Consider the following 25,945-nt stretch of genomic DNA (forward strand, 5'->3'; position numbering starts at 1 on the left):
TCTATATTGCGGTCTTGCTGGACAAGAACATGTGGAAACATCAAAGTGCGTGACACTTTCGATCGGTCGAGCTCGCCCTCATACCCATTTACAGTTCATAAGGTCTCTTTGATGTTGTCCTTCGCCCGTATCGTTGTCTCAAGCTGTTCTATTCTGAATAAAATACACGTTCACCACCTTCATCACACTCGCGCGCCGGCGCTGCCCCTTCCTTCGTCCCGCTTCCTTCCAAAGCTCGAATTCCGAGACGTTAAAGACGCCATCCTTCAAGCTCCATGAAGCGTCCGACTTGCGAGCCTTGCCGATCGTCGTGTGGGTTCTCGCACGGGGTTTGCACCGCCCTTACCGACTACGACTACCGCGCACCGCCGTCACCCTGCTGCTGCGCGTCGACGCGCTGGCACAGCCTGCAGTGATTAAGGTCGAAGGGTCCGCGTGGATTCGCTTGGCGCTCGTTCCTTCCTCTTTCGCGTCTGTCCTTTTCCGTTTCTTTATCGCCTTCGCCGACGCGCCGTCCATCCCCGAATTCGCCTCAACGTTCGGCGCAGCTGCGTCCTTTCCGCCCTTCAAAACCGTCGAGCTTGAGTATCGATCCTGAACGAGGAACTTCCCAGTCAGATAGTCGAGATCAGAGAACTTGACGAGCGAGTGCTTCGTGTCCACGAAGTATTGGCTGATGTCCTCGAAGATTTCCCGAAGGGTCTCGTAGATCTGCGCGTTCTTCTCGAAGACAGATTCTGGCAAGCGCGGTGTGAGAGGGTCTGTTTTGGTACACGCCGTCCTATGCTCGCAGTTGATCGTCCGGTCATTCTCGACAGCGCGATAGGTATCGCGGAGGCAGTCCAGAGCATCGACGATCTTCGTCAAGGGCGTATCGTCTCCGTATAGACGCTTGAGATGCGAGAGCAGCTTTCGCCGTTGACGCAACCCAGTCACGACTTCCTCGCGTACGTGACTGCCGTTAGAGTCGAAGGGAAGGATTTGCTTCTCATACGTCTTGACTTCCTTGATGTGTTCGCGCAATTCGTACCATTCCAAGGTCTCGTAGACTTCGCGGCTGCAGCGTCCAGTAATGAAGTAGAGCGCCATCCAGATGACCGACTCGACGTCGTGGAGGAAGTTGTGGTGGAAATATCCGTTGGCCACGAGGTCCATGTCGTCCGGATCGCAGAATAGGTGCGCTTGAGCCTGCACCTCAACCGCCATGAAAAGACACGTTCCCTGCGCTTGTTGATCAGTAACGTATGATTGTCAGACCTTCATACGAAGACGCACCAATCTGGGCTCTTCCAAAGTCAGCTGGTCGTAGGCCTTAGCGTACTCGAGGTCGGAGACCTTCGTTATGTAGCAGTCGGAAAGAGCCGCGGAGTCCGTTGCGGATGCAAGGGTCTGCACCAGGATATTTCCCGAGCTAACATCGCGGTATACGTAGCCCGCGCGGCGCAGATTGTTCAGGACTAAAAGCATTGTCAGCAATCACGTAGGATACTAGGCAGTAATGCATCGTGAGAATACGAACCGTACATGACCTGCGCCAACGCGAAGAAGAACACCGCGGGATCGTCTACATACCAGAGAGCCTGACAATGCTCCTCATAAACGGTCCGACAGCGCTTGCGCTCAGGTTCAGCAGAATCATCTAGCCCAGTCTCGCGCTCAGACTCGCCGCCACGAGAACCAGAGCGACGATGCACCGGGCCGTCAGCGAGTATCGTCATGAAGTGGGGTCGTAACTTCTCATATTCCTCTTTTGGTAGTCTCGCCTTCAGAGCGTCGAGGACCTCCTGTTGGATGACTGATTCCTGCGATGCAAAGTCGTCCTCAGATGGCCAGTAATCGCGAAGCGCCTTGTAAGAGTCAGTCTCAGCACCTATGTCAAAGACCTTGAAGACGCTGGTGGCACGACTATGCAGGGGTGCCTCGAGTCTATCGTGCTCGATCTTCACGGATTGAAAGGTGTGCATCGCGCCGTCGCAGCAGAGGACGTCAAACTGGTAGTGGAGCTTGCCTGAGCTGTCTACCACGCGACGGACGGTAGGATCGAAACCAAGCTGACTAGGGGTGGCAAAGGTGGAGAAGAGAAGGAATTGAACGAGCTCTCGAGCGTCCTGAAACGAGTTATGAGTGAGCCTGCATGGCAAACTTGAGAAGGTCGCTCACCTTGTGTATGTCGAAGCGTGATGTGACGACAGAGCCCGAACGCGAATGACACCAAAGTCTCGCGCTAGTGCCTTCCATCGTGACAGCGAAGACGTGCGTGCGACGGACATCATTGTAGAGCATGTACCGTGCAGCGTTCGCGGACTTCATTTCGTTCTATGTGATGGATTAGCGAAGTGAATGTCGTTCCATAGCATATGAATATACCTCTTCGATAGATTCACGATCTTGGAAGCTCTCGAGATGCCAGAGTACAGCCACATCGGCCGAGTAGATCAAGTCCGAGCCACCCGACTGGTCCCTCGATAGCGTATGATTGTAAGCAGAGCCAGCTCGAGCCTCGCGCTGATACGTAGGGTCAGAGAGGTAGTTTACGATAGCCGCACAAGCCAGTGGGGTGTCATCTTGTCCAAAGATCCGATGCGCTGAACGCAGTTTGATAATCTCCGCGGTCGGCTTGCCTGTGGCAAAGTGCGCTTTGCAGACAGTAGGTGCGACGGATGCTAGGCGACGCGAGATATCTGCCATGCCATCTGCAGCGTATTCAATGAAGGGTTTCTTTCTGAGCGCCTTCCACTGCCTGCTTCTGCGATCGAATAACCTTTCAGCGAACAGGGCGTCCATTAGGTGCTCCATGTCTCCATCGGAGACTCGTTGCCAGCCTTCTTCGCCGACAGTTCTCTCATAGAAGTCAGAAAAAGAGAACGCGCTGGTGTGTTCGATCATCGTATGTCGAGTGTTCGAGCCGCAGATTGTCTTGCCCTTGTATATGCAGATTGGTAGCGTTTCAGAGTTTAGGAAGATGAAGCAAGCGCAGAGCGTTCTTGAGTTTCCTCTGAGTGACGTCGCGCTGCGGCCCACTGTCGCTTTGGTCGGTGGCGGTTGAAGACAAGGTCAAGAGCGCACGCAAGGGCCACGCCCACAATTGATGACGCCCACGAGGTTGCGAGCACGTGCATCACTGATGGCACATGACGACAACGCGAACTTTGAACTCTGAGCCTCGCATCGTCATTCGCCACCAAGTCTTTCTATTCGCACATTCTTCCGGGCCAAGAAGCCTTAGGCCTTTGAAAAAGAGCCACTCCAAACATTGGTATCCCCGACTTCGACGGATTTTGCGCCGTGTCCCTTCAGAAGAGCTTGTCTCTCGCAAATACTTTACCTATCATTCTTCCTCTGAGTCTTGGACATGCATGCTCAACATCTCGCATTTCATCCCTTACCTGCGTCTCTTCGTTGTCTCTCGCACGAGGACCTCAACTTCTGTCGTTGTGGCCTCAAAGTTCAATGATCCCGAAATTGTCCTTTTTCAAGATAGGCAGTTCGATAAGCTTCGGGGTCAGGGAGATGGTGGTTGATCAACATGGCAAGCAAGACCTGATTTGCTCTGGAAAGGATGATTGGCCTTCTAAAGTCCCACGAGCGAGATAAAGATAAACATCTTCCGGTGATTTGGTAACGCGAGCTCACCGCCATGAACTTGTGTCGCACAATGACACTGACCACTTCATTGCAGCACCATGGCAACTACCGCTCGCGCAGGCCCTCACCGCGCCACGATGAAGCCTGATAAGACGGCGTTCGGCACCCGTTTGAGCGAGCCGCCGAAGTTCAACATGCCTCGGCAATCAGCGGCGCGCTACCGCCAAAGTCGAACCAGCCGTGGCACGTGGCTGTCGATCCCCCGCGCACCCAACTCGGGAAACATGCCGCGCTTTCCCTCCAACGCGCTCCGGACAAGGGACACGGAGGCTCGAGGAACCGTGCAAGCATGGTGCTTCGACGGCGGTGCCACGCGTTCGAGGGATGCCTGAAAGGCACTTCAGATCTGGCGCTAGCGCGTGCGTCCTGCGGGGAGGCCACCGGCATGTGCCCCCATCACAGATGCGCCTCGCGGATGGGCGATCTTCGACGGAACTTCGACCAGCTGCGACCTTTGCGGTGTGAATGCGGCTATCTTTCGGGGCGGGTCACAGGCTGCGGCCGACCCACCGATGCATGCGCGGGACGCAAGAAGTTCACACCTATTCAACCATGTAGGCTTTCCCTAGCGGTTTGCATAACATCGTCCAGCACGGTACCCAAAGGCTTACATCCTGAGGAAGAAGACAAAAGCGGTCGTGGTCAGATAAATAAATCGGTGGAAGCCGGGTAATACAGGCGGGGTGGTATGGGGGGAGGTAATACAACATTTGCGACAAGTGGCCCAATAAATGTAACCGCTCAGCGAAGACGCGAGGGGAACGAAAGGATGAGGAGCGGGCGTCGACGAAGGGTCAACGTGTCGCGAGCCCCGGTTTCTAGGGAGTGGGAGGAAGGTGTCCGTGACATATACACAGGCGCTGCAGAGCGGACGCCGTACAGAAATTCACAGGGCCCGGGGCCACCGGGAGGAAGGGCGCAGTCGGTCGTCCAGGTCTGGACGAGGCGCATCGCGGCGCCGTGTGTGATCAGACGCCGTACTCCCTTTTGGTGTCGACATCGTGCGAGTGGTGGGCGTCCTTGAGGTCCGCCGACCGCGTCGAGTCGTCGCCGTCGAGCATCACCTGCGGGCAAAGAAGCACGGTCAGCCCAACTCCGACGAGCCCGCTCCCCACATCCACTCACGTCGATCGCGCGCACGGTCTCGACATGCGTGTGCACTTGTATGTTCGTCAACTCGTGATCCTGCACCTATAGGGACATCCGTTCAATTTGCTGAATGCTCTTCGTCGTATACTTTACTGACCCTCGAGCGGGCGCCGCTATATGCTCGTGCGCGTGTCCCGGAGAGCTGCTCACTCCCGCTACCACTGAATGGCCCACTGCTATGCGCGACGCGGATGGTCCGTCGCGAATTGAGCGTCCACATCATGCTGATGGCGTACAACTTGGGCAGGATCTGGTTGAATGCCGAGGAGATGAGGGCGACGTGACCATCAAAGACTTGCGAGAAGATCAAGTTGAACATCGCGCTACGGAGCGAGCCAGTTAGCTGGAACTCCCGTCAACTTAGGTAAAGCACGCACCAAACAGCCGCAGGTGCCGCTGTTGAGAAGGTGAGGCGAACGAGAGCGTTGATCATGCCCACGGTTCTGCCACGTTCGTATCAGAAGGCCCCACCGGAACAGAGAACAAAACAGCGTACTGCGGCAAGACATTGGCCTTCGAGCGTATGAGAAAGTAGGCGGTCGTGAGAGTCATAATCAAGTCTCCGGCGAATGTAGCCGAGAGGTGCATAGCGACTGGGGAGCGCGTCAGAGGCGGTCTAGAGCGAGATATCCATGAACTTACACCACATTGCGATGGGCGGGCTAACCGCTTGGGCGATGTAGTACGTCTGCGCCAAATGTAAGCGATTGCGTTCACCCGGGGAAAAGCCGACCACATACCGCGACGGCGATGGATAGCAGACTGAACAGGAAGATCGCGAAGAGCGGGATGACAACATAGCAGCTTTTGGAGATGACCCAGAGGCGATATACGAAGTACATCTGCACGTAGAAGCCGATGCAAGCCACCTGTGCGAGTTGAGTCCGAGGTCTTCGCGCATAGCAAGGAAGACGCACCATAAGAGGATTGCCCGATTGCCACCAAGACGTATAATTTAACAAGATCGCGCCAGGAAGATCCGTGAAGTACTCAATCAACTGTATCCAGATGAGAGCACTGTCGAGCGCGATGAGTAGATGTCAGGACGCGGCAAGGGAAACTCACAATGACTGCACGGACTTCAGGACCGTGCCGAAGAGCAGTCCACCGACCACTAGCCTCAACGACAACTTATCGTCGGAATACCAGTTGAAGTAGTTGGTGAACTGGAGATGCTGAGCACGCGTTCGTTGGACGATTGGGCAACACATACCTGCGCCATCAGCACACCCTGGAAGAATATCTCCAGGTAACACCCGACCAGCTTTCGACGCGATGAGGTCAAGTCGGTGACGAAGACTCTGACGGACTCACCCATGGTCCAAGCAGGAAGACGGCGTCGTGGTGTTCCTCGGGTGTCATGGTCGACATAGGCGGAGAGCGAAGCCTCCGTATCAACCCTGTGGGCCGCTATAAGAAGTCCGAAGGTGCAGATCTCGATCGAGGGGAACGAATGCATGACACATGGGCCTGACTTGCTAGCTCCGGAGGCAAATAAGCGCGACGGGCGGAATCTTTTCGGACGACGCAGTTCAAACCGGTTCGCAGCATGATGTCGGAGCTGCTTGGCGAGGATGCCAGATGTTGCCTGTTGTTGCGCGTTAGGGGACACGGGTGAGCTTCACCTCAGCTGGCAAGCCCACCTGAGTGCAGGACGCGCAGAGGGTACGCGGAAAGTACTCCGATAGACCGCGGTACGCCCTGGTTTGTTGAATTTGGGTGTGTGCCAACCAGGTACAATAGGGGACGTTGCCGTGTGAGAGGCAGGCCAGACTTTCCCAGTGGCGTGGTGGGTCTTGATCCCGGTTTATCCCTCGCTTTGAGCAGGGTACCGATCAACCGTTGATCTAAAAAGGAAGGCGGGCCATGGTCGCGGCTCGCGAGACCTCGCGCTGCAGCAGGCGGCCGCGGTAGCGTGTATTCTGGAGAGAGTCTATCGAGGTCCTCAGATCTCCACAAGTGCGAGGTCGCGCAGAGCGCGAGCGATGACGGAGTGAGTAGCGGGACGTCGCGGCCGCGTCGGAGCCTCCAATGCAGCTCAAGTCGCCAGCGGTCCTTCGCGATACGCGTGACGAGGAAGTTGATGCACCTCGAGATCTGTTCACCAGCTCTTCGCAGGTGAGAGATCCAGGAAGTACATACCGACATGCGACACGGTGGGAATCAGCACAACTCCGCTGGACACGAGGTTGAGAGATCCAGCACGCCATACGAAAGGGTGAATAAGGAGATCAACAGACTCTGCTGGCCTCTAATCTTCCCCTGCGGCAAAGTTTGTTGTATGAGTGGGAAAGATAGACGTTTCGAACGAAGGACAGCGTTCGAACTTGCGTCCTGAGTGACCTTAGACTGCAGTCTGATTCTGTTCCTGTCTGTCTGTGCCAAAAGGTGTTGACGCTTGTATGTGTCCGGCCGAATTTGCCGTTCCGGGAAATTTGACGGCCGGGTGGCGGGCCGGACTTCCTTGTCGCGTTCGTGAATACACGATGGCGGACATACGTCTTGTCCTCCTCCTCGACGCGCTCCCCCTACGCTCGGATGGATTCCTACGACATCAACCCCGCGTTCAGCTTGAATATACCCAGAAACCGAGCCAGTGACATCGATCCTTACGAAGATCTACCTGTACCTCCGGAGGAGCAGCCCGATCACTTCACCCACTTCGAACCTTCCGATTTCGGGTCAATTACCCAGCTGCATGAAGAAGACCTGGAATATCGTCCACGACATAGACACAGGCAACATGCACACCTGCGCTCTTCCAGTTTCCGGGATTCCTACAGCTATGACGACGACTGGGAGCGACGTCAACCAGGCGAATCTAACCACTTCGGACGCTCAGGAGGACCTCTACCCCCTTATTCTTGGGAGCACTGGGAGCAACAGGAAAGGCTGAATGCCCCTCAAAACCTCGATTATCCTCTTCCCCCGCCCTTCTCCCCACCCCATGCTCGCCGCCACAGGTCGCCTGCTCGCCAGTCGGCACCCTCTCAGGAATATCTTATCCATGCCAATCGCCCATCCTCCCCCATTCTCGATCCAAGTTCCTCGCGAAAACTCCTCATCCTCGATCTCAATGGGTCCCTTCTCGTCCGCGCCCGCTTCAGTGGCACAGCACCAGCTGAACCAGGGCAACGATTTGTACGCAAAGTACATCGGCGACCGTACTTGCAGTCTTTCCAGGACTACATCTTCCATCCCAAGACCCGCACGTGGCTCGATACCATGATCTGGAGCTCCGCCCAACCACACAGTGTCCACGACATGGTCGAAAAGTGCTTCGGGCGCGCGCAGGAGAACTTCGCCGCAATATGGGCGCGCGACACGCTCGGGCTGAAGCACTACGAATATCGTTAGTACCTTTGTTATCCCTTTCCGTAATCCCACTATGCCAATGCCATATCCGTACTCCTTCGCCCCCGTCCTGACCACATGCATACCCAGACCAGAAGACGCAGACGACGAAGGACCTCGCAGTCCCGTGGAAGAAATTGCGGTTAAACCCTGGATATGGTGGGAAGGCGCACTCCGCGTCCACGACGCTCCTCGTCGACGATTCCCCGCTCAAGGCCCGCCTGCAGCCGTACAACCACATGGCCATTCGCGAGTACGATGCCGATACGCTGAGGCGGGATCGTCTGGCCGTGCTCAAGGACGCGGTCCGGTCGAAGGCACGGCGCGCGGTCGATGCACACGAGAGTGACGATAGACGCGAGCAGCCGCATGAGGGCGAGACAAGCGCGCCTTCTACGACGAAGCGCAAGCGGTCATCTGACGATGAGGGCGACGAGGAGGCTGAAAGCTCCGAGGACGAGGGCGAGCCAACGCCTGCGCCTGAGTCCGAGCAGCCCGACAACTCGTCTGCGGTGCCGGGCCTCGGCGGACCGCCGCTCTCGAAAAAGCAGCGCAAGGAGCTGGCTCGGAAGGAGCGCAAGCGGACAAAGCGGGAGCGCAGGAGGGCGTCGGCGAACTCGAAGAAAGGACCCAAGGACACCAATGGGCGCTCGCCTTCGCCCCCGCCGTCATCGCCTATATACGCACCGGTGGCCGGCGTCGATGCGACGTTACTGGCCGTTGTAGGCGTGCTGGATGCGATCAAGCGGGAGGACAACGTTGCTGGGTGGATGCGAGGAGGGGCGCTGTGGGCGGGGCGGCCTGCGCAAAGGACGGGCCCCGGCGCGAGGGCGCAGGATATCTCTGCAGCCAGCTCGTCAATACCACTGGACGCCTCAAATCCCCTGTCGCAGACTCCAGAGCATGAACGGGACAGCACAGACGCATCAATAGCGGTGGACCATGCGGGGACTTTCAATACGCAGGCTGAACCTAGCGACGCACCTACGGGAGTCTTGGACGCTGCAAATCTGGATGCGGGCCTAGACGCGAGTAAACACGCTGCAGCCGCAGACACGGGCGGTAACGAGGGTCAGTCATCTCTGGAACAGCTCGACAGCGCCACCGACGACTCCCTCGTATCCGTGTTCGAGCGGAAACCTACCAACAACCCCCGCGACCCGCCTGTCAGTGACAAAGGCACGGACACGGACCAACCTGCTCAAGTCACTGGCGCGGACGCAGGCGACTCTGACAGCGCCGACGTCCCGCTTTGGTTCGAGAACGAGGAGGTGATGGCGTACTGGGTGGACCGGGGCGTTAAGGCACTCGCAGAGCTTGGTATCCCGCTCGTCCACGGTGTCGAACGCGAGGCTTGAGTCGCGCGCGCCACACTTACCGCCAGCCACATCCAGTGCCCCACACCCACCGACTACGTTGTGCGCCCGTCGGAATCTACTGTATCGCCCGCCACATCGGCCAGGCTTCGTCATTACCCGAGTGCGTCCTCACTCACTTCTTGAGACTCCCGCCGCGTTCCTCGAGACAGTCACCTCGCCAACCTCTTTCTACTTGACATAGAAGGTGATACTTATCTATCTGGTCTCGCGCATCTCCCTGCCCAACATATCATTCCTGCCCTGCCTACCTATCACCCATTTTTGAATTTGTCTACTGTACCACCCTATACGACTGTATACTCTATTCACCACTGTACCTCGCCCTGCAGGGCCCTACGTAATACCTACCCTCTCAACTCCCGGCGCCGCTATCGTCCGCCCTGCCCGCCCTCCATCGTCGGTCCCGCCCATTCGTGCCACTGTCTGACTGTCAGTGCCCGCCGTCGCTCCTGTTTGTTCCTGTCCTCGTCGTCGGTGCCTCGTCCCACTTCCTTCCTCGTCGAACGCTTCTAAGATCTGATCCTTTCGGTGAGTCCAATTTCTACCATTTATTCGACGTCCCTTTTGTCTGATTTTCCTACAGTTTTTGGAGCGTACGCATGGCGGACCCTCACTAGCCCCCAGAGGCGCGTGGACGGCGGGAACCCTCACCGCGCGACGTTGAGCACGATTGGGCATCGAATATAACGATCAGCTTCTCGAAAGCGCCTCCGGGAACAACCCTCTCCTAGCGCGATTGTCCGGCGCGGTGAAGCCAACGATCGCCGGGTGTCAATGCGATGAGGCGGCGGACTCTAACAGCAATGAGGTGCGCTGACAGCGATGGGGTGCGCGGACAGCAATCACCCGGCGCGATGGCGGCAGCGGCACGGAGGACATATGCAGCGGACTGGCCTACCCGGCGCGATGGCAGGCGCGATGAGATGATAGATCAATGGCGACCTCCTCAACTCCTTGGCAAAGGGAATCGGAAATGCGGTTCTGCGTGGACGCTGGTTCGGTTGAACCATGCTCAGGGGCTCCGGGAGTTTAATGCGCTTGTTGATCATTATCCATGAGGCGAGCCGGTCGCGCGTGCCGACTTTATTCGAGATGAGCCAGGCCACCTCCTACGATACTCGCTCGCTGTCCACCTCAACCCGTTGCGCAGGGGCTCACGGAGATAGCGCCTTCCACTGGAAGCACAAAGTGAATGGAGTGAGATAGAAGATGAGAGGCTGGTGGCGGCCAATTTTTGGGAGAGATAGCTCGATAACGCTTCGAGGCGCTAACATGATTACAACACTGAGGAAGACCTTGTACTCACTTATATACGCGCTGAATTCGTGAGGTACGCACAGGACTCATGAAGCCATCAATTCTCAAGGAAATTCGCGGGTTTGTTCGTAGATGATCACGTGTGATGTTGATTTTCGCGCTCCTCCTCTGCGTTGGCCGAATTAGGCAGTTGACTTGCGCCGCTGGCGGATTTGCCACTCCTGAGTGCGAGTATGACACTAAGGATACATTACCGACTAATGTACAGTTTAGTAGTATACACGTGCATCGCCCTTCCTACTATTACATTCTATAGCAGCCCAACAACGCACTATCCAGAGGCCTTCACCTCGGCCGCGGTCTCCTTCTCATCCTTCTTCTCACCCTCCTCCTTCGCCTTCCCCTCCTCCTCCTGATATCCCTCCACCTTCATATCATTCAACCCTAGCTCCTCATTCTGCTCCCAACTCCGCTCATAGTTCTCGATCACCATATTCGGATCCGGGTCCGGCGCGTACAGGTTCTGCAGGTACGAGTTCGCCAGCGGGTCGTCGAGGATGAGGGTGAAGGGCTTCTCGGCGGACTTGACTGCCTTGAGGTTCTTGAGGAAGGTCTCGAACTTCTGGCGCGCCTGGGGGTCGCCGGAGTCGTGGAAGAGGCGCTCGGAGAGCTCCTCGTAGACCTGGTCGAGGATGCCCTCGATGGTGGTAAAGCGGCCGCCAAGGGTGCCGTGCGTGAGGACAAGGTCGATTTCGGGGATCTGGAGGCCCGCGGTTTCGGACTGCAAAGGACGGGAAATCAATGGGAGGAAGGGTAGGGGAGGGGGGTCGGACGTACCTTCAGGATGTCGCGGCTGAGGTCCTCCTTGTCCTCGACCTTCAGTGTTATGCGCTTGCCCTTCTCGGATATTGCCGAGCCAGACTTGACCTCGTTGTCGCGGTAGCCGCAATGCTCGCAGTTGGTGGACATGATTAGGCATTCCTGCACAGACGATGAGCATCATTCGCAGGCAAACCTGGTACCAGAAACGTACCTTGAAGTAAGGGATGTTGACGCGCTTCATCTTCGTCTCTACGCGCTTGCCACAACTTGAGCAGACGCCGGGAAAGACGAAGACCTCGTCCTCGGAGATCTCCTGTGGTGTCACGCCCTCCGGTGCCTGCTTTGTCTCGCTCTGCAAGGAGGCAGCCTCGTCCGGCGAGACAAGACCGAGCTGCACGTTCTGCTCGAGGGTCCGGGGGTATGTGCGCAGATTCCATTTCGGGTCGCTGATGTCGCCAATGAACTCGATGAACGAGTTGCCTGCCGGATCGTCCAGCTTCAGAGTGAAGGGCTGCATTGGCTTCTCCGCCTCGCTCGCCTTCCCGACCACGACCTCCCCTGACTCGTCCTCCTCGTCGCCGAGGATGGCGCGCAGGTTGGTGAGCAGTTCCTCGATCTTGTTGTAGCTCGCCTCGTCCTGGATGCGGCGAAGCGGCTGATCGAAGGAGAGGTCGGCGACGATGTCGCGGAGGAGGCCTTCGACGGTGGTGAGCTGGCCGTTGCCGGAGGCGGGGAGGGTGAGCTGGAGTTCGGGGATGATGATTTCGCAGGATGCGGAGCGGACTATTTGGCGATCGAGATCGGATCGGTCGAGGATGCGCGCGGTGTAGACGGTGCCCTCGGCTGGGTGAGGTCAGCAAGCAAATTGAGGGGATGAGAAGGAGGACGCACGTCGTATTGTTCCTGCGGATTGAATCTCGTTGTTGGAGAAGCCACAGTGATCACAGTGGAAGGACATGACGATGACTTCGCGGAAGAAGGGTATCGAGGTGAGCAGCATTCGTGTCTTGCCCTACTGAAAGCAATGAGCGATGGTACGTGCATTGAGAAGACTAAATCTGACCTGCTCGCCGCACTTCATGCAGAGGGACTCGATCTCCTCGGTCACCCTCTCCTCGTCCTCCTGCTTCTCCTCATCGCGCTTGTCGGTCTTGTCGGCGACGTCGCCAATGGCTGGGAAGAATGCGTCTTTCTTGTCTTCTGGCATGGTGAAAGGTGAGTGTTTGTCGTAGCGGTGCGACGCCTTTTGTATGTTGGTGAATCCGACTAGCAGACGATGGTTTGTTCGAGAAGTAAGCGAGACTGATCGAGCTATCTCCGCGGACCGAGCGGACTTCCTTGCGATCAAAAGTGATGGCTGAGTTTCTTAGGTGAAATATTCTCAACGGCAAGGCTTCACCCTCTGCGCTACGTGAAGCTGGAGCACGATAAGTTGAGGCCCGGACTATCTGGTCTGTTTGGGTTTGACCTCCATGCAAGGCCACGAAGTGAAGCGCCTCAAACAAGGGAAGTCGGCCATCAATTTGATAACAAGGGCAATTGTGAACACGTGCAGGTTGTTGTTTGCTGTTTGGGCGCTACTTGAGCTGAACGTTGGCGACGCCGACGTTGTCGTCGTTGTGCACGTCGATGACCGCCGTGTTGACTCCGACTGACGCTCTGAGGAGGGACACCATGTCTCTCGACGACACCACCATCAAGTGCGTCGCCTGCTGCCACCCAAGAACTACCGTGCTCACCGTTCCCAAGCTACAGTTCCGGGTCCACCGACTGGCGGGCCAAGTACAATGAGGTGTCTGCAGTGGCAAGCGACTCCGTGAGACCGACTGACGCGCGAGCAGGTGTGCGATATGCTGGAACAGACGCGCGCCGAACTGGACGACTTCCACCAATCGAGCAAGGAACTCGAAACCGAACTTGAGAACGAACTGCAGCGCACGGAGAAGGCCCAGCAGGATCTGAAGATTAAGGCGGCCAGAGCGGAGAATGAGCGTGACGAATGGAAGGTACGTGGCCTGCTCCCCTCCCAGTGCGAATCTGACCATGTCCCAGTCCAAGTTCATGTCCCTGCAAACCACACACAACCACACGACCGCCTCATTGCAACGCGAGCTTGATAAGCTACGAAAGGAGCACCAGCAGATCAAGGTTCAGTTGCGAGAGCTCGAGATGGGGAACGACGACCTGGAGCGTAACGAACGCGCCGTCTCGTCTAATCTGGCGGACGTGGAGAACAAGTATTCGAGGGTGCTGGAGGAGAAGATTCTCCTCGAACACGAATTGTTGGACAAGGCCAGCATGGAGGAGGAATTCCAGAGACTCAAGGATGAATTACGAGGTGCGCGCTACTTGCCCTCAGCCCACATCAGTAACTAACGTGCCATAGATGCCAACGTCGAGATTGCCGTCCTCAAGGACCAAGTCGCCGCATCTCAGCCTCCTTCCGCCCCTCGTTCGCCCACGAAGCCAGAACCGGCCAGGCTGCCTTCCGAAGATGACCTGCTTCACACGGCACCTCCCTCGGATATGACGCTATCCGACCTATCCCCCAGCTCAGAACCGAGCTCGTCGGATAGCCTGAACTCGCTGAACATGACGCCCAAGGGCCGCTCTACGCACACGACCTCCACATCCTCCGTCAGCTCAGGCCAGTCTGCACTCCTCCATCGCGCCGGCTTCCAACCTGGCCGCACCTTCACGACGCCGCCCTCTTCCTCTGGTATCGCGCGCGCCTCCACCCTCCCCACTTTCAATGGCTCTCCTACGAATTACCGCACTCCCACGCGCAGCCCTACTCGCCCCGCCGCTTACCGTACGACCTCCACAACCAGCAACGCATCCACTAATACAACCGCCACACGCAACAAGGGTGTGCAGATGGTGTCCGAGATGCGTGCTCGCGTCAAGAACCTCGAGCAGAAGATTCACACACGAGTGCCGAGGCTCAGGATGGGCAGCGTTTCTGGGAAGCCGAGTCCTGCGCCACTTGGGACTACGTCCATCAGCAACTACCAGTCGATGTCGACATCTGCGTCGAGCCGCGCTGGTTTGGCCAAGTCTAGCTGGGAAGGCATGTCCCGGCGAAGCACCGAAGTCAAGCGGAGCGCGGAGGTCAAGCGCAGCATCGACAGCGGCTCGGACAAGCCCAAGAAGAGCGCTGATTCGAGTGGTTGGGTGCTGATTATGGAGGACTCACCGTCGCCACCAAAGAATCCGGACAGGGAACGTCGGCGAGCCTCGAGCCCTCAACGTCCTGGTGCTATGCGCGGGTCTCCTACAAGACCTTCAAGACTCGCCGGCCTGGGCCAGAGTAGCATCGGCTCGGGCATGAAGCGCCCGCAATCCCGCCTTTCCGGTGGCAGCATGAGCACGACAACCTCCAGCCTTAGCGCCACGACCGCCACCTCCACTTCCATTCCCACCCCAACCTCACGCCCAACCACACCAACATTGCTCCCCGTGCCCACGTCCGGCTTGTATGCGCCTTCCTCTGGCGGCCTCAAGCGCTCGACGGGGCCGCTCAGCACGAGTCACCTCGGCGCGAGCAAGCGGTCCTCTTTGGGAGCAAGCACGGGCATACCACCACCGCCGCGCCCGAACTCTTCGATGGACAACAAGCCCTCGTTGGCGGGTTTGGGTCATTCAAACGTGACCGTGCGGACGCGGCTGCCGAACAGCGCGTCGAACGCGTCGCTGTCGAAGAGCCGGATCGGGCGGCCAAGTGGGGGCGGAAGCGGCAGGCGGAGCGCGGGCGCGGACAGCGACCTCGACATCCGGGAGCTGCGGCCGCGTTCTGGGAGCTCGGCCGCGGTGCTGTCGAAGTAGGAGCCGCTGCTCGCGTCGTCGCGCTGGTGAGCGCGCATACCCCAGAGGCAAGTTGAGTTCGCATCGTCGAAGTGGATGTCGCGTCGTCGGAAGTGGATGTCGAACCCGCGCAATGAGATTGCGGCGCCCTCGGTGGCGCCCTCCTGATTTTTTCGCCAACTCTCGGGAAACGGTTTGTGTGTTCTGTACCCGCTATACGTACCCCTTGCGACATCTTTATACATTATATGCCCACCATCTCTTTTTTTCTACATTCTTCCTCTATTAAGTATTATCCACCCTTTCCCCCGTTCCATTACAACATTGCTCGCCCAGACAGTTGTGCGTGCGCGTGGCGTGGTTGGGTGGCTGCAGCTGTCGGTTTCGCTGCCACCGACACGCTGCAGCTCGGGCCGCCCCCACCCCGCAGGGTCCTCTTCGCCCCAGACGGCCCTGCCCTGCCACCCATCCATCCCGCGCACACAGTCGTCTCCCCGCAGCAGCAGTACTGACGACGGGCGCCCAGTCACTCCCTATAGCTTACGAAACCCCACACATTGTCCCCCTGCAAGCCCCCGGCGCGCACTGCTTATGATTTGCTTGTAGCCAGTACTACGATGACGACGCGTGTCCACTACGTATCCTTCGTACGACGGCGCATGCATACCCTGCGACGACTGCATGCGTCGCGTACGCACGACGCATTATGTATGATTCTAATTCGAGTCTGTGTTTATACGGATGAGGGGGGATGAGAGCGAGGGAGATAGGAAGAAGGTGAGTTGGTTGGGATCTGCGCCAATAGTAATCCTAGGCGTCAGATGATCTTCACCGTCACACAGATAGTCCCATTCTGGCTTGGCTTGGTTCCAATTACCACCTCATCGGCTGGATTATTACTCGCCCCACGTCCATAAGGCATGTTACGCGTGGGGGTCCGGATGCAGCGCTGACTGGAGCACGATACTCGCTGGCAGGAGGACCAGCCCGACACTAGCCGCCTTCTCGCCGTCCCCAGAACTACCCTCTCTCTTCAATCCCAACGCACAGGTTCCCACCACGGTATCCTCCTTCGGCTGGTCGCAAGCGCTAGTAGACTCCACAGGGTCGCTCCAGAAGTCGCGCATGCTCGGTCGGTCGAAGTTCTGACCCATCTGCACTGTGAAGACGGTGAGATCCACCGAGGACACGCCAAACCCCACGCTTTCATTGAGCTCGATCGCCAGTTCCGCAACATAGGCAAGGCGCTCTCGATAGGGCTCGAAGTCAATGCGGTCGCCCCTGATGCCCAGTTGCTGGCAAAAACCCAGCAGCGTGACCAAGTCGCGACAGACTGAACCAGCAAATTGGGCGCAGAGCTCGCGCTTTTCCTGTTCCGCCACCCGCAAGCTGCGCCTGGTCATCGCTCGCCACTGTCTTGCAACGTTGGCTCCCTCTATAGAGAATGGTGAGTTCGCATAACACCTCCAGACCGACTGAAGACGTTGCCTACCCTCCTGAAGCAGTCGCCGATAGGCTGTCTCGCAGTGTATAGCGTTCCCAGAGCTCGATGGACACCAAGACTGAACGACAGACGCTACATGCCGAATAAGGCAAATGATGACTGCGCTTTGCAGGGCAGCATCGTAAGCACCTTCGCCGATGCGGCTCTCCTCCAGTGCGCGAACGACAGGACTCCCGACAAGGCGCTCGATGGTCAGCGCGTCTGGTCCATCTACGGATGTGCTGTCTCCGATATCGCTGCCGCCGCCGTCCAGTATTTCGTCCACGAGGCTCGTAGCGATCTGGAAGACCTCCTCGTTCAGCTTCATGACCTGACCTTTCACGTCTGCCTCCGACAGTGTATCCGAGCGCTGCAAGAAGCGGCGAGCGATCTCCAACTCCTGCCTCTGAAGATCGTTCTCGCGGCGAGAGTGCTCCTGTTGCTCATATAGCATCACCTGCGTGTCATGCAACGTTCGATCCAGATTTGCTATAAGGTGCAGTTGGTCCTCATTTTGCCATTGCGCGCTTCGAAGTTGCACCTGAAGCTTGTCGATCCAGATATGTCTTTCCTTCAGCTGGCTGAACAAGTCTTCGATCTCTCGCTGGCTTGCGATTAATCGTTCGGCCAGAGGGTTGGCATGGCCGCAAACGCAAGCACGGCGCTCGCTCGCTTCCTTCGTGCACGCGGCGCAATGATAGACGTTGGTGAACGGCTCTATAGCCGGCGGCGGCGTCAAGATGTGCTGCCGATCGTGCACGATAGTTGGTGCAGGCCTGTGATCGAGAATGGGGCTTTTCGGTATGTCGTTGGAGGTAGCCTGGCCTGCGCCATCATCAAGCGCGCGCTTGTACTGTGCTGGGTGCGGCTCAGCAGACTCCTTCTCGCATTGCCCAGGTACTAGTGTCGGCTCGGCTGCGGGGGCTAAGTACCTACGTCGCATAAGCTAAGCGCTCGTTGACTGCGATGACACTCACTCGATTATGCTCCCCATCCCCGGGACAAGATTGTACAGCTTTGCAAAGCCCAACAAGACCGGATTCATCGACGACGAACGACCACGCAGGCTGAGCGGAAGCTGGAGAGGTAAGGACTGGGCCGCGAAGACCACGTTTCGTTATGCGCCGCTTCTCTTGATGTCCCTTTGCGCAATTGTTCCCTTACATCCGCTTCTTGTGGCGCTCGAGATCAAGGAGGCTGCTCGCCCTGTTCGGACGTGCCGTTAGGCGAAAGTAAGCTCTCTTCTTCCAGACCTTCGTCGACTGTACGCCGCGCGACGACGCATCTCCCTGCGAGCCGCTCGCTTCTTCCGCCATGTCGACTTCCAAGCTCAAGCCCTACGCCGGTAAAGCAAGGAAGCTGTACGCCTGCATCGACATCGGGACCACGTACAGCGGTATATCATACTGGTGTGTGCCATGTCCTACCATGCCATTCACGATTCACTCAAGGAATCACAGCATTGCTGAGCCTGGAGTCGCGCCCGAAATCATGGGCGTCACTCGGTACCGTACTCCCCAACTTGATGGTGCATAGATCCCTTGACGCGCTCTGCAGGTTTCCCGGTCAAGAGCTTGTCGGAGGCAATGCCAAGATACCCAGTGTTCTGTTTTACGACGAGGACGGCATTGTACAAGCCGCTGGAGCGGAGACACTGCTGGACGAGATGAGCGAAAATGTTATGATCGGCGAATGGACGAAGGCTGAATGGTGCGTTACCCATTCGCGAGCTTGTACGAACCATTGAACTCTGCCAACGAAGGTTCAAACTGCACTTGGCGCCCAAGTACGATGGGTCCCCGGCGGAGGTTCACAAATTACCACCCCTCCCGCTGGGGAAGAGCGTACACGACGTCTTCACGGACTTCCTCAAGCACCTACATGCCTGTCTACAATCCTTCATTCAGGATGGTAATCCTGCCGGCGTCGCCTTGTGGGCGCAGCTTGCGCAGACCGCGGAGTATACACTAACACACCCAAATGCTTGGGGTGGGCCTCAGCAGCAGGCTATGCGGCAGATGGCGGTCGACGCGGGACTAGTCAAGGACGCCGCCGAAGCGCGCAAACGTGTACACTTCGTTACTGAGGGCGAGGCGGGCTTACACTTTTGCGGTCACCACGGTCTAGCGACGGAGTCTATGCAAGTGAGCTGGACGTGCGTTTGTCGGATAGTCCTGCTTCTGACACTGAATTCTAGGACGGCAATGGGCTCATACTGCTTGATGCTGGTGGTGGGACAGTCGATTTGAGCGCTTACGCGGCCAATGGCAAGGACTCCGGAGGCACATTCTCAGAGGTAGCGGCGTCCAAGTGCACGTAGTCATTTCGACCGCTTGTGGGAATAGACGATCTAACAAGATCGCTTCGATAGGTATCTTCCAAGGATCTACCTTCGTCACGAGTCGCGCAAGGGAATACTTCGAATGTCTGTCCTATGTCGTTCGTCGCATCTCGTATGATCCTGACATAGCTACAGCGACCTTCAAAGGCAGCAAATGGGAAGCCGACGTGGACCATATGACAAACACGTTCGACAAGCACACGAAACTTACGATCAAGAACGACACGGATACCGCCAGCGTCAAGTTCGGCAGCGCTTCTGCGACGGACCCGAAGCTCAAGGTGCGCCTTGGGACGCACAAGATTACGGGGTGAGTTTTGACTATAATGCTATTGCTACTGGCGTTTTCATCATACACCAGCGCAACCGCCGCGGGCTTCTTCAAGCCTTCTGTGGATGCCATCTACAACGCTATTTTGGAGCAGATGGCAGTGGTTCAAGGGCGTGGTAAAAGGGTGACGGTACGTGCGCGGCAAACTTCGGTCTTCTGAACATGAGTGCTGACTCTTTCAGTCGGTCTACATCGTCGGAGGATTTGGCGCGTCTCCGCTCCTCTTCGCTAAGCTCAAGGAGCTCTTAGGAAAGCTCGAGATCGACGTATGCCGACCTGATACTCACGTGTAAGTCGCTTCGTGCCAGGTCGTTCGAGGAGTCGCTTCTCATGTAGCAAACAGAAACAAGGCCGTGGCGGATGGCGGCGTTCTTTTCCTCCTGAAGGGGAGTGTGACAACCCGCGTATCTCGCTATACGTATGGCGTCGATTGCTGCATTCCATATTGCCCGGACCTGGGCGAACATCGCCGGCGCAAAAATTCCTCCTACATATGCGAATTATCGGGAGAAGAATATCTTCCCGATGCCTTCGCTTGTGTACTACCTGTGGTAAGCAGCCCTTTTGGGGCAGACAGTCGGATTTAACATGTGCGCCCAGAACACCCAAGTAACGCAGGAGCAAGAGTTCAGGTACACGCTGTACAGGGACTTCAGAGAACCACCCACGCATATTCGAGGTGCCACGCTACGGATATACAGGGGAACGGGAAGCATTCCTGACTGGGTGGACGTCGACGAGGGTATGTTTTCGCCGTATCCCTATCTTGTTGTCGTGCTGACTTCGGCATAGAGAAATTCGCAGATCTCTGCTACATCGAAGGGGATGATCATACGACACCGCGAGCGACGCAGGAACAAGGTCCTGACGGACAAACATATTGGACTCTGGAGTTCGATGTCGTATTGCTGTTCGGCCTCACCGAACTTCAAGCTCAACTAGCGTGGCCTGACGAGAACGTGCGTGTTCAAAATTCAATCTTCGCCTCGTCAGCTCATTCAGTGTGCGCACAGGGAAAAGAGAAAAGGTAATTCAATTACCGAAAAAAGCCTTTGTCGAGGTAATCTCGTCGCTGACTCTAACCTAGGAGCAGAGCGAAGATCATCTACAACCACTAGGGCGACTCTCTTGCCATTGACGGTCCTCATGATGACGATTGTTATGAATATTACGCCTTCTCTACTACGTACTCGTAGAATATCTTGACGCTTCCGAATGTGATGGTACTACCTGTATAGTTTCGGTGTGCATGCGCGAAGTTGAATTTGAGCATGCGACACGTGAATGTCAGGTGCAGAACCCATGTGGCGTCAGCGTCAATGGCCTTCATCGTTTACCTCCTCCCGTCATGGCAACTCCGCGGCAAACACCCTCTTCCTCCTCCACAGCACTCATACAGACCAAGTATGCAGCCGCTGAGCGCTCTTTGAACCGCCAAATCGTTCTTGAAGAAGACGAGTACACCGCCGCGCTTTCCCACATCATCGCCCGCGACTTCTTCCCCTCCCTCCACCACCTCGATGCGACAAACGATTGGCTCTCCGCCGTAGAATCCGGCGATGAAACTCGAATACAGAACACCGTTCGGCGCCTCGAGGACCTCAGCGCCACCCCATTCACCGGCGCGACCCCGCGATACCGCCCGGGCGACGTCGAGGACACCCCGCGGCCCGCCAAGCGCGCGCGCCTCGAGCGCGACGAGCAGGCGAAGGGGCTGAATTTGAGTCTGGACGAGTTCCAAGCAAGGTTCACGTCGGAGGATAACTCAAGCTTTACGCGGATTCTGGACGACGAGAACGAGAAGCGGAGGGAGGCGCATGGGTGGGCGTTCGAGGCGCAGCGGAAGGCGGTGAAGGCGATTGAGGATGGGTATCGGAAGCGGCAACTGCTGTTGGAGGGGAAGGCGACGGAGGCGGAGGGGATCGAGGGCGCGGGCGTGCGGGGGAAGCTGAGGATTGAGTACCCCGATGCCACGGTGCGCGGCCTGATCGAGGGAAAGAAGGCCGAGGATGGAGGAAAGGCGGTTGCAGAGGAAGATAAGGAGGGCGATGCTAAGGAGCAGGAGCAAGCGTTGGCCCTGACACTCGCAAAGTATGGCGAGAGCGAGGGCGATCACGACGAGAAGGTCCTTACGCAGAAGAAGGATGAGCGAGATCCCGGCGTGCAAGCATGGAGGTTCAAGGTGCGTTTATATGCCCTCATACACAACATATAGCTAACTAGTTTGTAGGCGCGAAACCAGCTCATGTTTCCTCCGGATGCGGACGAGAGCCCATACCATCCCAAGCCTACCGAGCCGAAACCGAAGGAGAGGGTCATAAAGCATACCAATACGCGTTTACCAGAGCAAGAGGAGGCCGAGAAGTCGAGATCCGAGCCACCCAGCCCTACACGAAGTCGCATAGACGCCGCCATTATGGGTACTGCATGTCAGTTCACCTTTCCGTCTTTGATACGACCTGTCGCTGACTATCTTCGCAGATAGTAACACCTCTCTCAACTCGTCCGACTCCTTCAACCTCGTCCCCAACCTTCCTACTCCAACTCCTGATCAACTTGGCTCGGCACGCATGAAAGAGCTCATGACCTGGGGCACTCTTGCTGGTACACCACGTATCCTCTCCTCCGACGCCATCGACGAACCGCCCACCCCGTTTCGCATCGCCGAACCCACGCAGCGCGAGGTCATTTCGCGCAAGCTCAGCCAGAGCGCCAGCAAGAGCATCCGCGAGCGCGACGGGATCATGCGCGGGGTCAAGAAGGAGGCTATGCCGCCGCCGAGCTGGACGACCCGAAGAGAGCGCGAGGGGAACTTGACGCCTGCGGCGCGAAGGTTGTTGGATCGGACGGTTGGCGCGCAGAGGCGGGCAGATGCGATGGAGCGAGAAAGTGGGTGGAATAGGGCGAAGCAGAAGGATATCGCTTCGATGCGGTGGACACCGACTCCTGGACGTGGATGAACTCGTGCAACTACTCATAGCCAGCTGTCAGTATATGAGAATTTTGCACATGCTATATATATCTACGGAGGACACCCAGACTATATGCACGATTCAGAAGCTCACTTGAAGTTTACCAGCCTCCTGACAGAGAGACGAGGAAGAGGTAATTTGTGGCGGTTCGACTTCTCGCATGGCATCGCCTAAAAGGTTGGCTCCACTCCATTGTGCCTGTCCAAAGTCTGCAGCACATCGCTCAGGACATTCGTGCACCCGTTCTGTGTCGCTTATCTGGAGTTACTTCCGAATGGAAGTGCTGAAGAGCAGGCAGTAAGGCCTCCTCTCCTAACCTCAAGAACGCGTCCTCCCTCGAGCTCGGGGCCTTCCCACAGATCTGTTTATAACCTGTGTGGTGCCTCGACATATCGTGTTGATGCTTTTGTTCTGAATCTCCGGGGCCTCGGCCGTCTCTTGCGGGTGAGCAAGCGCGGGAAGTCGGTCGCACACGTGCTGTGGGAGCAACGGCGCGTCGCTACGCCCAGTGCCGCGATATCAAATGGGCTCGCTCGTCCTTTTCAGCCGCCCCCATCACCTCTGACTCTCCAGCCGCGAATGCGTTCTGGTGGCGGACCTCGCCACAGTCGCTACTCCTGCGCCAGTCTACCTCTGCTCGCTTGCTCCTGCACAGGTGTCCCCTCCGGCCGGCGATCAGGCGCGTTACCCGATAATCATTTGCCTACCATTTACTGACCCATCCGTTCTCCCCTTAGCTCTTCGTCCGCGGCCTAACTAAGCCCTGACTTTGACCCCATTACCTAAGCCAACGGGTTCTGGAAACACCGTCCCCTCTACACTCCTTGCCCTCTATTTGGTCAAGCTCTGCTAGTTCTCGCATTCCCACTCCACCTTAGCGCTCCCCCCTTGATTACCTCCACCTAATTGTCCCTTTTCGTCGGGGCCCACATTTGTTTCACCTCTCTGCTTCATCTCGCTTCTCCTTCTCCTTCATCCACGCCTTCGACGACGCAAAATGGGACACCGGAATATCACCATCGACGACCGCAACACGACTATCATCCAGTACTCGAACACCTGGTTCATCACCGGCACGTACAATGCCAGCTCGACGGGGGAGAGCGGCACGCTGTCGTCGACAGATGACCCCAACGCGAACCTCACCTTCGTCTTCCCGCGTGAGTCCTGCTTCTAATCTATGTCACCGCGTGCACGCGTACTCAGGCCAGATGCTTGTCTCCAGAACCCGCCGTCGCTTTCTATTACTTTGGCATGAAGGTTCGGCGGCTTCACATGTTGAGAGAAGTTCTTTATGTGCTCAAGAGGAATCGCAGCGATCTGGTGGCGGCTTGTACAAGATATGCATCGACTGCGATCCCAACGACCGCGTGTTTACCGACGTGGATGCGTACAATGCGACGGATGACGGTCATAATCCTCCTGTGCGTCTTCGTGTGGTGATTCAAGAGAAGCCTGCTGACCATTTGTAGACTGTCTTGTACTCGCGAGAATGGGATACGCCAACTACGCACGAGGTCATTCTCCAGAACACAGAAGACGACCGGTACGGCAACGCCACCCAAATCACTGTCGATCGCTTTGTGCTCACCATCCTTGATGGTACGTCCTCGTCTGTCCGTACCCGATCACTAAACTGAACACCTTCAGATGATGTCCAAGATCCGACGAGCTCTTCTGCTGGCGCTTCATCGACATCAAGGTCATCTTCCACCAGCTCTGCACAGCCGACAAATACGGCCGCGGCGGCTGGCAAGAGCAACGACGCTGGTGTCATCGCCGGATCTGTCGTAGGCTCGATCGCTTTCCTCGCCATCGGGTCTGCGCTACTCTGGTGGTTCTTCCGTGGGCGGCGACGGACGTCCGCGCGGGGGTCAGAGAGCGGCATACTGCATCCAGAGCCCTTCGTCCAGCCCCCGCAAGCACCCTTGACGTACCCTGCTCCATATCTCCCGCACCACCCAGCCATGGCGACAGTACCGTTTGATGGTGAGTGGATCCTCTATGCATCGTGTTGTATCGCCTTCGGAGGCCTCGACTCCATATCTATTTGGTGTCTCCATAGACACAGCTCGTCTCGGACCTTTCTCCTTTTCTCTTACGCCCCCTCTTGATTGGCACCGGGTGTTGTAAGGGACGTTTGCTGATACCTTTTGTCTGACGTTTAGCTCGTGCACTGCCTGCTGGCTACCTCACGGAGAAGCAGCTGCCATCGGTCGTCGCGCCAGCGCTGTCATCGCAACCCGAGCTGCGCAGCTCCCCGACGCGTACGCAAGGGTCCAGCTTCGCTCGCGGGTCAAGCCACGAGATATCGAGCGCAACATCACCCGTCGACCAGGCGTCCAGCGCGCGCACGCGTGCGGGCAGCTCTGCCCCGCGGCGGGAGGTGGACGCTGGGCCTGCCCCGACAGAGGAGCCATTCGAGGAGGATTTGCTTCCGCCAGACTACGACGATGCGACACGGTACCGGCAGGGTCGGTGACAGGAGCGCGCGATAAATCTCTGATTTCGTGACACCTTCCTGGTCCTAACCGTCAAGGCAGGCCCTCATACTGATAGAGTCGGCCCCCCTCCTCGGCGCAGGCCACCACCCCCCTTCGATAGTCCTTCTGTTGTATTCGTGTTGTTCTGCATACCCCTACAGGTGGCAGCTTTGCGTGTTTTTTCCAGCCATCTTGATACGTCGCGGACACCGACGTTCCGGCCGTCTAGTCGTACCGGTCGTCTGTTATTTCATTTGGACTTTGCTTGGGGTCTCTTAGCTTATGGTGCTAGCATTGAGTGCGTTAGCTATGATGAATGTACTACCAGATAAATATGATGAGGGCGCCTGCTGAGCGCTGCGCGCTTAAGCCTGTTGTGACAAGCGTGACGCTTCGTGACCGGCCGCCGAAGTTCGACTCCGGGAGATGCCGGAGTCGAACTGTTCCTCTGCAGAACAATCATCCTCGACCAAAGTGCTTATATTGCACCTCAAACTGCTCAGTCCAAAGCGCCCAAGAGATCGCTACGTCTTTGCTTCTATAAATATTGCTCGAGGGCGGATTCGCATTCGTGAAATGATCTGTTGCAGATGTCGGAATGGCCACGTCTTCTCACCCTCATACGAGGCTCGAGGCATCTGACTATGGCCCATCTATTCTTCCACGACTCCGTCTGATTCGGGGCTGCAAGAGGGCGGATATCGTACCGGACTGTGCGTCTTCATCATCGCAGCAGGTATTCCCCTTTTCTGTAGCTTCAGCTGGTGGACGGACTTGATACGTCCGGGATCCCCATGCCTTGGGCGAGCTTGCTCTCTGGCGACCTAGATCTCTGTTGATAAAACGTTTATGAGTCTCTGTCAATCCTGGACGTGACGTGGCATCTCCTGTGACTCATCAGTCGCTTTCCAGTTCTTTCATCCCG

General features: G+C 57.1%; 11 protein-coding genes across 11 annotated transcripts; 5 read left to right on the forward strand and 6 right to left on the reverse strand.

Annotated features, from left to right (window-relative positions):
• Positions 1-129: 129 nt before the first annotated feature.
• SCHCODRAFT_02527869 (uncharacterized protein) lies at positions 130-2,886 on the reverse strand (the record flags this gene model as incomplete). Its single annotated transcript, XM_003037548.2, has 5 exons — positions 130-1,221; positions 1,276-1,457; positions 1,520-2,108; positions 2,161-2,316; positions 2,368-2,886. 5 exons carry the CDS (start codon positions 2,884-2,886, stop codon positions 343-345), a joined length of 2,325 nt encoding a protein of 774 aa, XP_003037594.1. The 3' UTR covers positions 130-342.
• A 1,296-nt stretch (positions 2,887-4,182) lies between these two features.
• On the reverse strand, positions 4,183-6,156 carry SCHCODRAFT_01112789 (uncharacterized protein; the record flags this gene model as incomplete). The annotated part of the gene is made up of 11 exons (XM_003037546.3): positions 4,183-4,709; positions 4,771-4,836; positions 4,892-5,117; positions 5,172-5,237; positions 5,291-5,387; positions 5,437-5,482; positions 5,535-5,663; positions 5,712-5,811; positions 5,860-5,960; positions 6,008-6,058; positions 6,109-6,156. The coding sequence occupies 11 exons, from the start codon at positions 6,154-6,156 to the stop codon at positions 4,614-4,616; spliced, it is 1,026 nt and encodes a 341-aa protein (XP_003037592.1). The 3' UTR covers positions 4,183-4,613.
• On the reverse strand, positions 5,960-7,213 carry SCHCODRAFT_02144432 (uncharacterized protein). Its single transcript, XM_050341920.1, has 5 exons — positions 6,937-7,213; positions 6,438-6,883; positions 6,109-6,382; positions 6,008-6,058; position 5,960 (listed from the first exon to the last, which is right to left on the reverse strand). The coding sequence occupies exons 1-3, from the start codon at positions 7,002-7,004 to the stop codon at positions 6,327-6,329; spliced, it is 570 nt and encodes a 189-aa protein (XP_050202052.1). The 5' UTR covers positions 7,005-7,213; the 3' UTR covers position 5,960; positions 6,008-6,058; positions 6,109-6,326.
• Positions 7,214-7,332: 119 nt separating this feature from the next.
• On the forward strand, positions 7,333-9,506 carry SCHCODRAFT_02486290 (uncharacterized protein; the record flags this gene model as incomplete). Its single annotated transcript, XM_003038887.1, has 2 exons — positions 7,333-8,146; positions 8,239-9,506. The coding sequence occupies 2 exons, from the start codon at positions 7,333-7,335 to the stop codon at positions 9,504-9,506; spliced, it is 2,082 nt and encodes a 693-aa protein (XP_003038933.1).
• Positions 9,507-9,927: 421 nt separating this feature from the next.
• Positions 9,928-10,712, reverse strand: SCHCODRAFT_010265 (uncharacterized protein). The gene is made up of 2 exons (XM_050340888.1): positions 10,109-10,712; positions 9,928-10,053 (listed from the first exon to the last, which is right to left on the reverse strand). The coding sequence occupies exon 1, from the start codon at positions 10,574-10,576 to the stop codon at positions 10,370-10,372; it is 207 nt and encodes a 68-aa protein (XP_050202053.1). The 5' UTR covers positions 10,577-10,712; the 3' UTR covers positions 9,928-10,053; positions 10,109-10,369.
• A 298-nt stretch (positions 10,713-11,010) lies between these two features.
• On the reverse strand, positions 11,011-12,945 carry SCHCODRAFT_02609693 (zf-ZPR1-domain-containing protein). Its single transcript, XM_003037544.2, has 5 exons — positions 12,670-12,945; positions 12,498-12,618; positions 11,818-12,449; positions 11,622-11,765; positions 11,011-11,565 (listed from the first exon to the last, which is right to left on the reverse strand). The coding sequence occupies exons 1-5, from the start codon at positions 12,811-12,813 to the stop codon at positions 11,116-11,118; spliced, it is 1,491 nt and encodes a 496-aa protein (XP_003037590.2). The 5' UTR covers positions 12,814-12,945; the 3' UTR covers positions 11,011-11,115.
• Positions 12,946-13,235: 290 nt separating this feature from the next.
• SCHCODRAFT_02662562 (uncharacterized protein) lies at positions 13,236-15,431 on the forward strand (the record flags this gene model as incomplete). Its single annotated transcript, XM_003038886.2, has 5 exons — positions 13,236-13,306; positions 13,356-13,398; positions 13,448-13,612; positions 13,659-13,944; positions 13,993-15,431. The coding sequence occupies 5 exons, from the start codon at positions 13,236-13,238 to the stop codon at positions 15,429-15,431; spliced, it is 2,004 nt and encodes a 667-aa protein (XP_003038932.1).
• A 725-nt stretch (positions 15,432-16,156) lies between these two features.
• On the reverse strand, positions 16,157-17,938 carry SCHCODRAFT_02683889 (uncharacterized protein; the record flags this gene model as incomplete). The annotated part of the gene is made up of 3 exons (XM_003037543.2): positions 16,157-16,845; positions 17,044-17,825; positions 17,871-17,938. The coding sequence occupies 3 exons, from the start codon at positions 17,936-17,938 to the stop codon at positions 16,334-16,336; spliced, it is 1,362 nt and encodes a 453-aa protein (XP_003037589.1). The 3' UTR covers positions 16,157-16,333.
• A 269-nt stretch (positions 17,939-18,207) lies between these two features.
• SCHCODRAFT_01167430 (uncharacterized protein) lies at positions 18,208-20,596 on the forward strand (the record flags this gene model as incomplete). Its single annotated transcript, XM_050341153.1, has 13 exons — positions 18,208-18,302; positions 18,354-18,398; positions 18,451-18,603; positions 18,656-19,037; positions 19,091-19,205; positions 19,265-19,318; positions 19,370-19,544; positions 19,596-19,695; positions 19,748-19,854; positions 19,909-20,116; positions 20,166-20,307; positions 20,358-20,524; positions 20,579-20,596. The coding sequence occupies 13 exons, from the start codon at positions 18,208-18,210 to the stop codon at positions 20,594-20,596; spliced, it is 1,761 nt and encodes a 586-aa protein (XP_050202054.1).
• A 222-nt stretch (positions 20,597-20,818) lies between these two features.
• On the forward strand, positions 20,819-22,625 carry SCHCODRAFT_02609703 (uncharacterized protein). Its single transcript, XM_003038885.2, has 3 exons — positions 20,819-21,747; positions 21,796-21,994; positions 22,047-22,625. The coding sequence occupies exons 1-3, from the start codon at positions 20,914-20,916 to the stop codon at positions 22,523-22,525; spliced, it is 1,512 nt and encodes a 503-aa protein (XP_003038931.2). The 5' UTR covers positions 20,819-20,913; the 3' UTR covers positions 22,526-22,625.
• A 532-nt stretch (positions 22,626-23,157) lies between these two features.
• On the forward strand, positions 23,158-25,178 carry SCHCODRAFT_02144838 (uncharacterized protein). Its single transcript, XM_050341922.1, has 7 exons — positions 23,158-23,216; positions 23,275-23,697; positions 23,763-23,797; positions 23,845-23,961; positions 24,010-24,139; positions 24,188-24,526; positions 24,706-25,178. Exons 2-7 carry the CDS (start codon positions 23,535-23,537, stop codon positions 25,017-25,019), a joined length of 1,098 nt encoding a protein of 365 aa, XP_050202055.1. The 5' UTR covers positions 23,158-23,216; positions 23,275-23,534; the 3' UTR covers positions 25,020-25,178.
• The last annotated feature ends 767 nt before the right edge of the window (positions 25,179-25,945 follow it).

The sequence above is a fragment of the Schizophyllum commune genome (genome assembly GCF_000143185.2).
Source record: "Schizophyllum commune H4-8 unplaced genomic scaffold SCHCOscaffold_2, whole genome shotgun sequence".
Classification (NCBI taxonomy): domain Eukaryota; kingdom Fungi; phylum Basidiomycota; class Agaricomycetes; order Agaricales; family Schizophyllaceae; genus Schizophyllum; species Schizophyllum commune.

Coding starts and splice junctions, on each gene's coding strand:
- SCHCODRAFT_02144432 (XM_050341920.1), bottom strand. CDS start 7,004: ATGGCGTGCTGGATCTCTCAACCTCGTGTCCAGCGGAGTTGTGCTGAT. Junction 6,884..6,936: donor TCCCACCGTGTCGCATGTCG/GTATGTACTTCC, acceptor ACAGATCTCGAG/GTGCATCAACTTCCTCGTCA. Junction 6,383..6,437: donor TCTGCGCGTCCTGCACTCAG/GTGGGCTTGCCA, acceptor GCGCAACAACAG/GCAACATCTGGCATCCTCGC.
- SCHCODRAFT_010265 (XM_050340888.1), bottom strand. CDS start 10,576: ATGATCAACAAGCGCATTAAACTCCCGGAGCCCCTGAGCATGGTTCAA.
- SCHCODRAFT_02609693 (XM_003037544.2), bottom strand. CDS start 12,813: ATGCCAGAAGACAAGAAAGACGCATTCTTCCCAGCCATTGGCGACGTC. Junction 11,766..11,817: donor TCAACATCCCTTACTTCAAG/GTACGTTTCTGG, acceptor TCGTCTGTGCAG/GAATGCCTAATCATGTCCAC. Junction 11,566..11,621: donor TCAGCCGCGACATCCTGAAG/GTACGTCCGACC, acceptor CGTCCTTTGCAG/TCCGAAACCGCGGGCCTCCA.
- SCHCODRAFT_02609703 (XM_003038885.2), top strand. CDS start 20,914: ATGGCAACTCCGCGGCAAACACCCTCTTCCTCCTCCACAGCACTCATA. Junction 21,748..21,795: donor TGCAAGCATGGAGGTTCAAG/GTGCGTTTATAT, acceptor ACTAGTTTGTAG/GCGCGAAACCAGCTCATGTT. Junction 21,995..22,046: donor CGCCATTATGGGTACTGCAT/GTCAGTTCACCT, acceptor CTATCTTCGCAG/ATAGTAACACCTCTCTCAAC.
- SCHCODRAFT_02144838 (XM_050341922.1), top strand. CDS start 23,535: ATGGGACACCGGAATATCACCATCGACGACCGCAACACGACTATCATC. Junction 23,698..23,762: donor CCTCACCTTCGTCTTCCCGC/GTGAGTCCTGCT, acceptor GCTTGTCTCCAG/AACCCGCCGTCGCTTTCTAT. Junction 23,798..23,844: donor TCTATTACTTTGGCATGAAG/GTTCGGCGGCTT, acceptor TGTGCTCAAGAG/GAATCGCAGCGATCTGGTGG.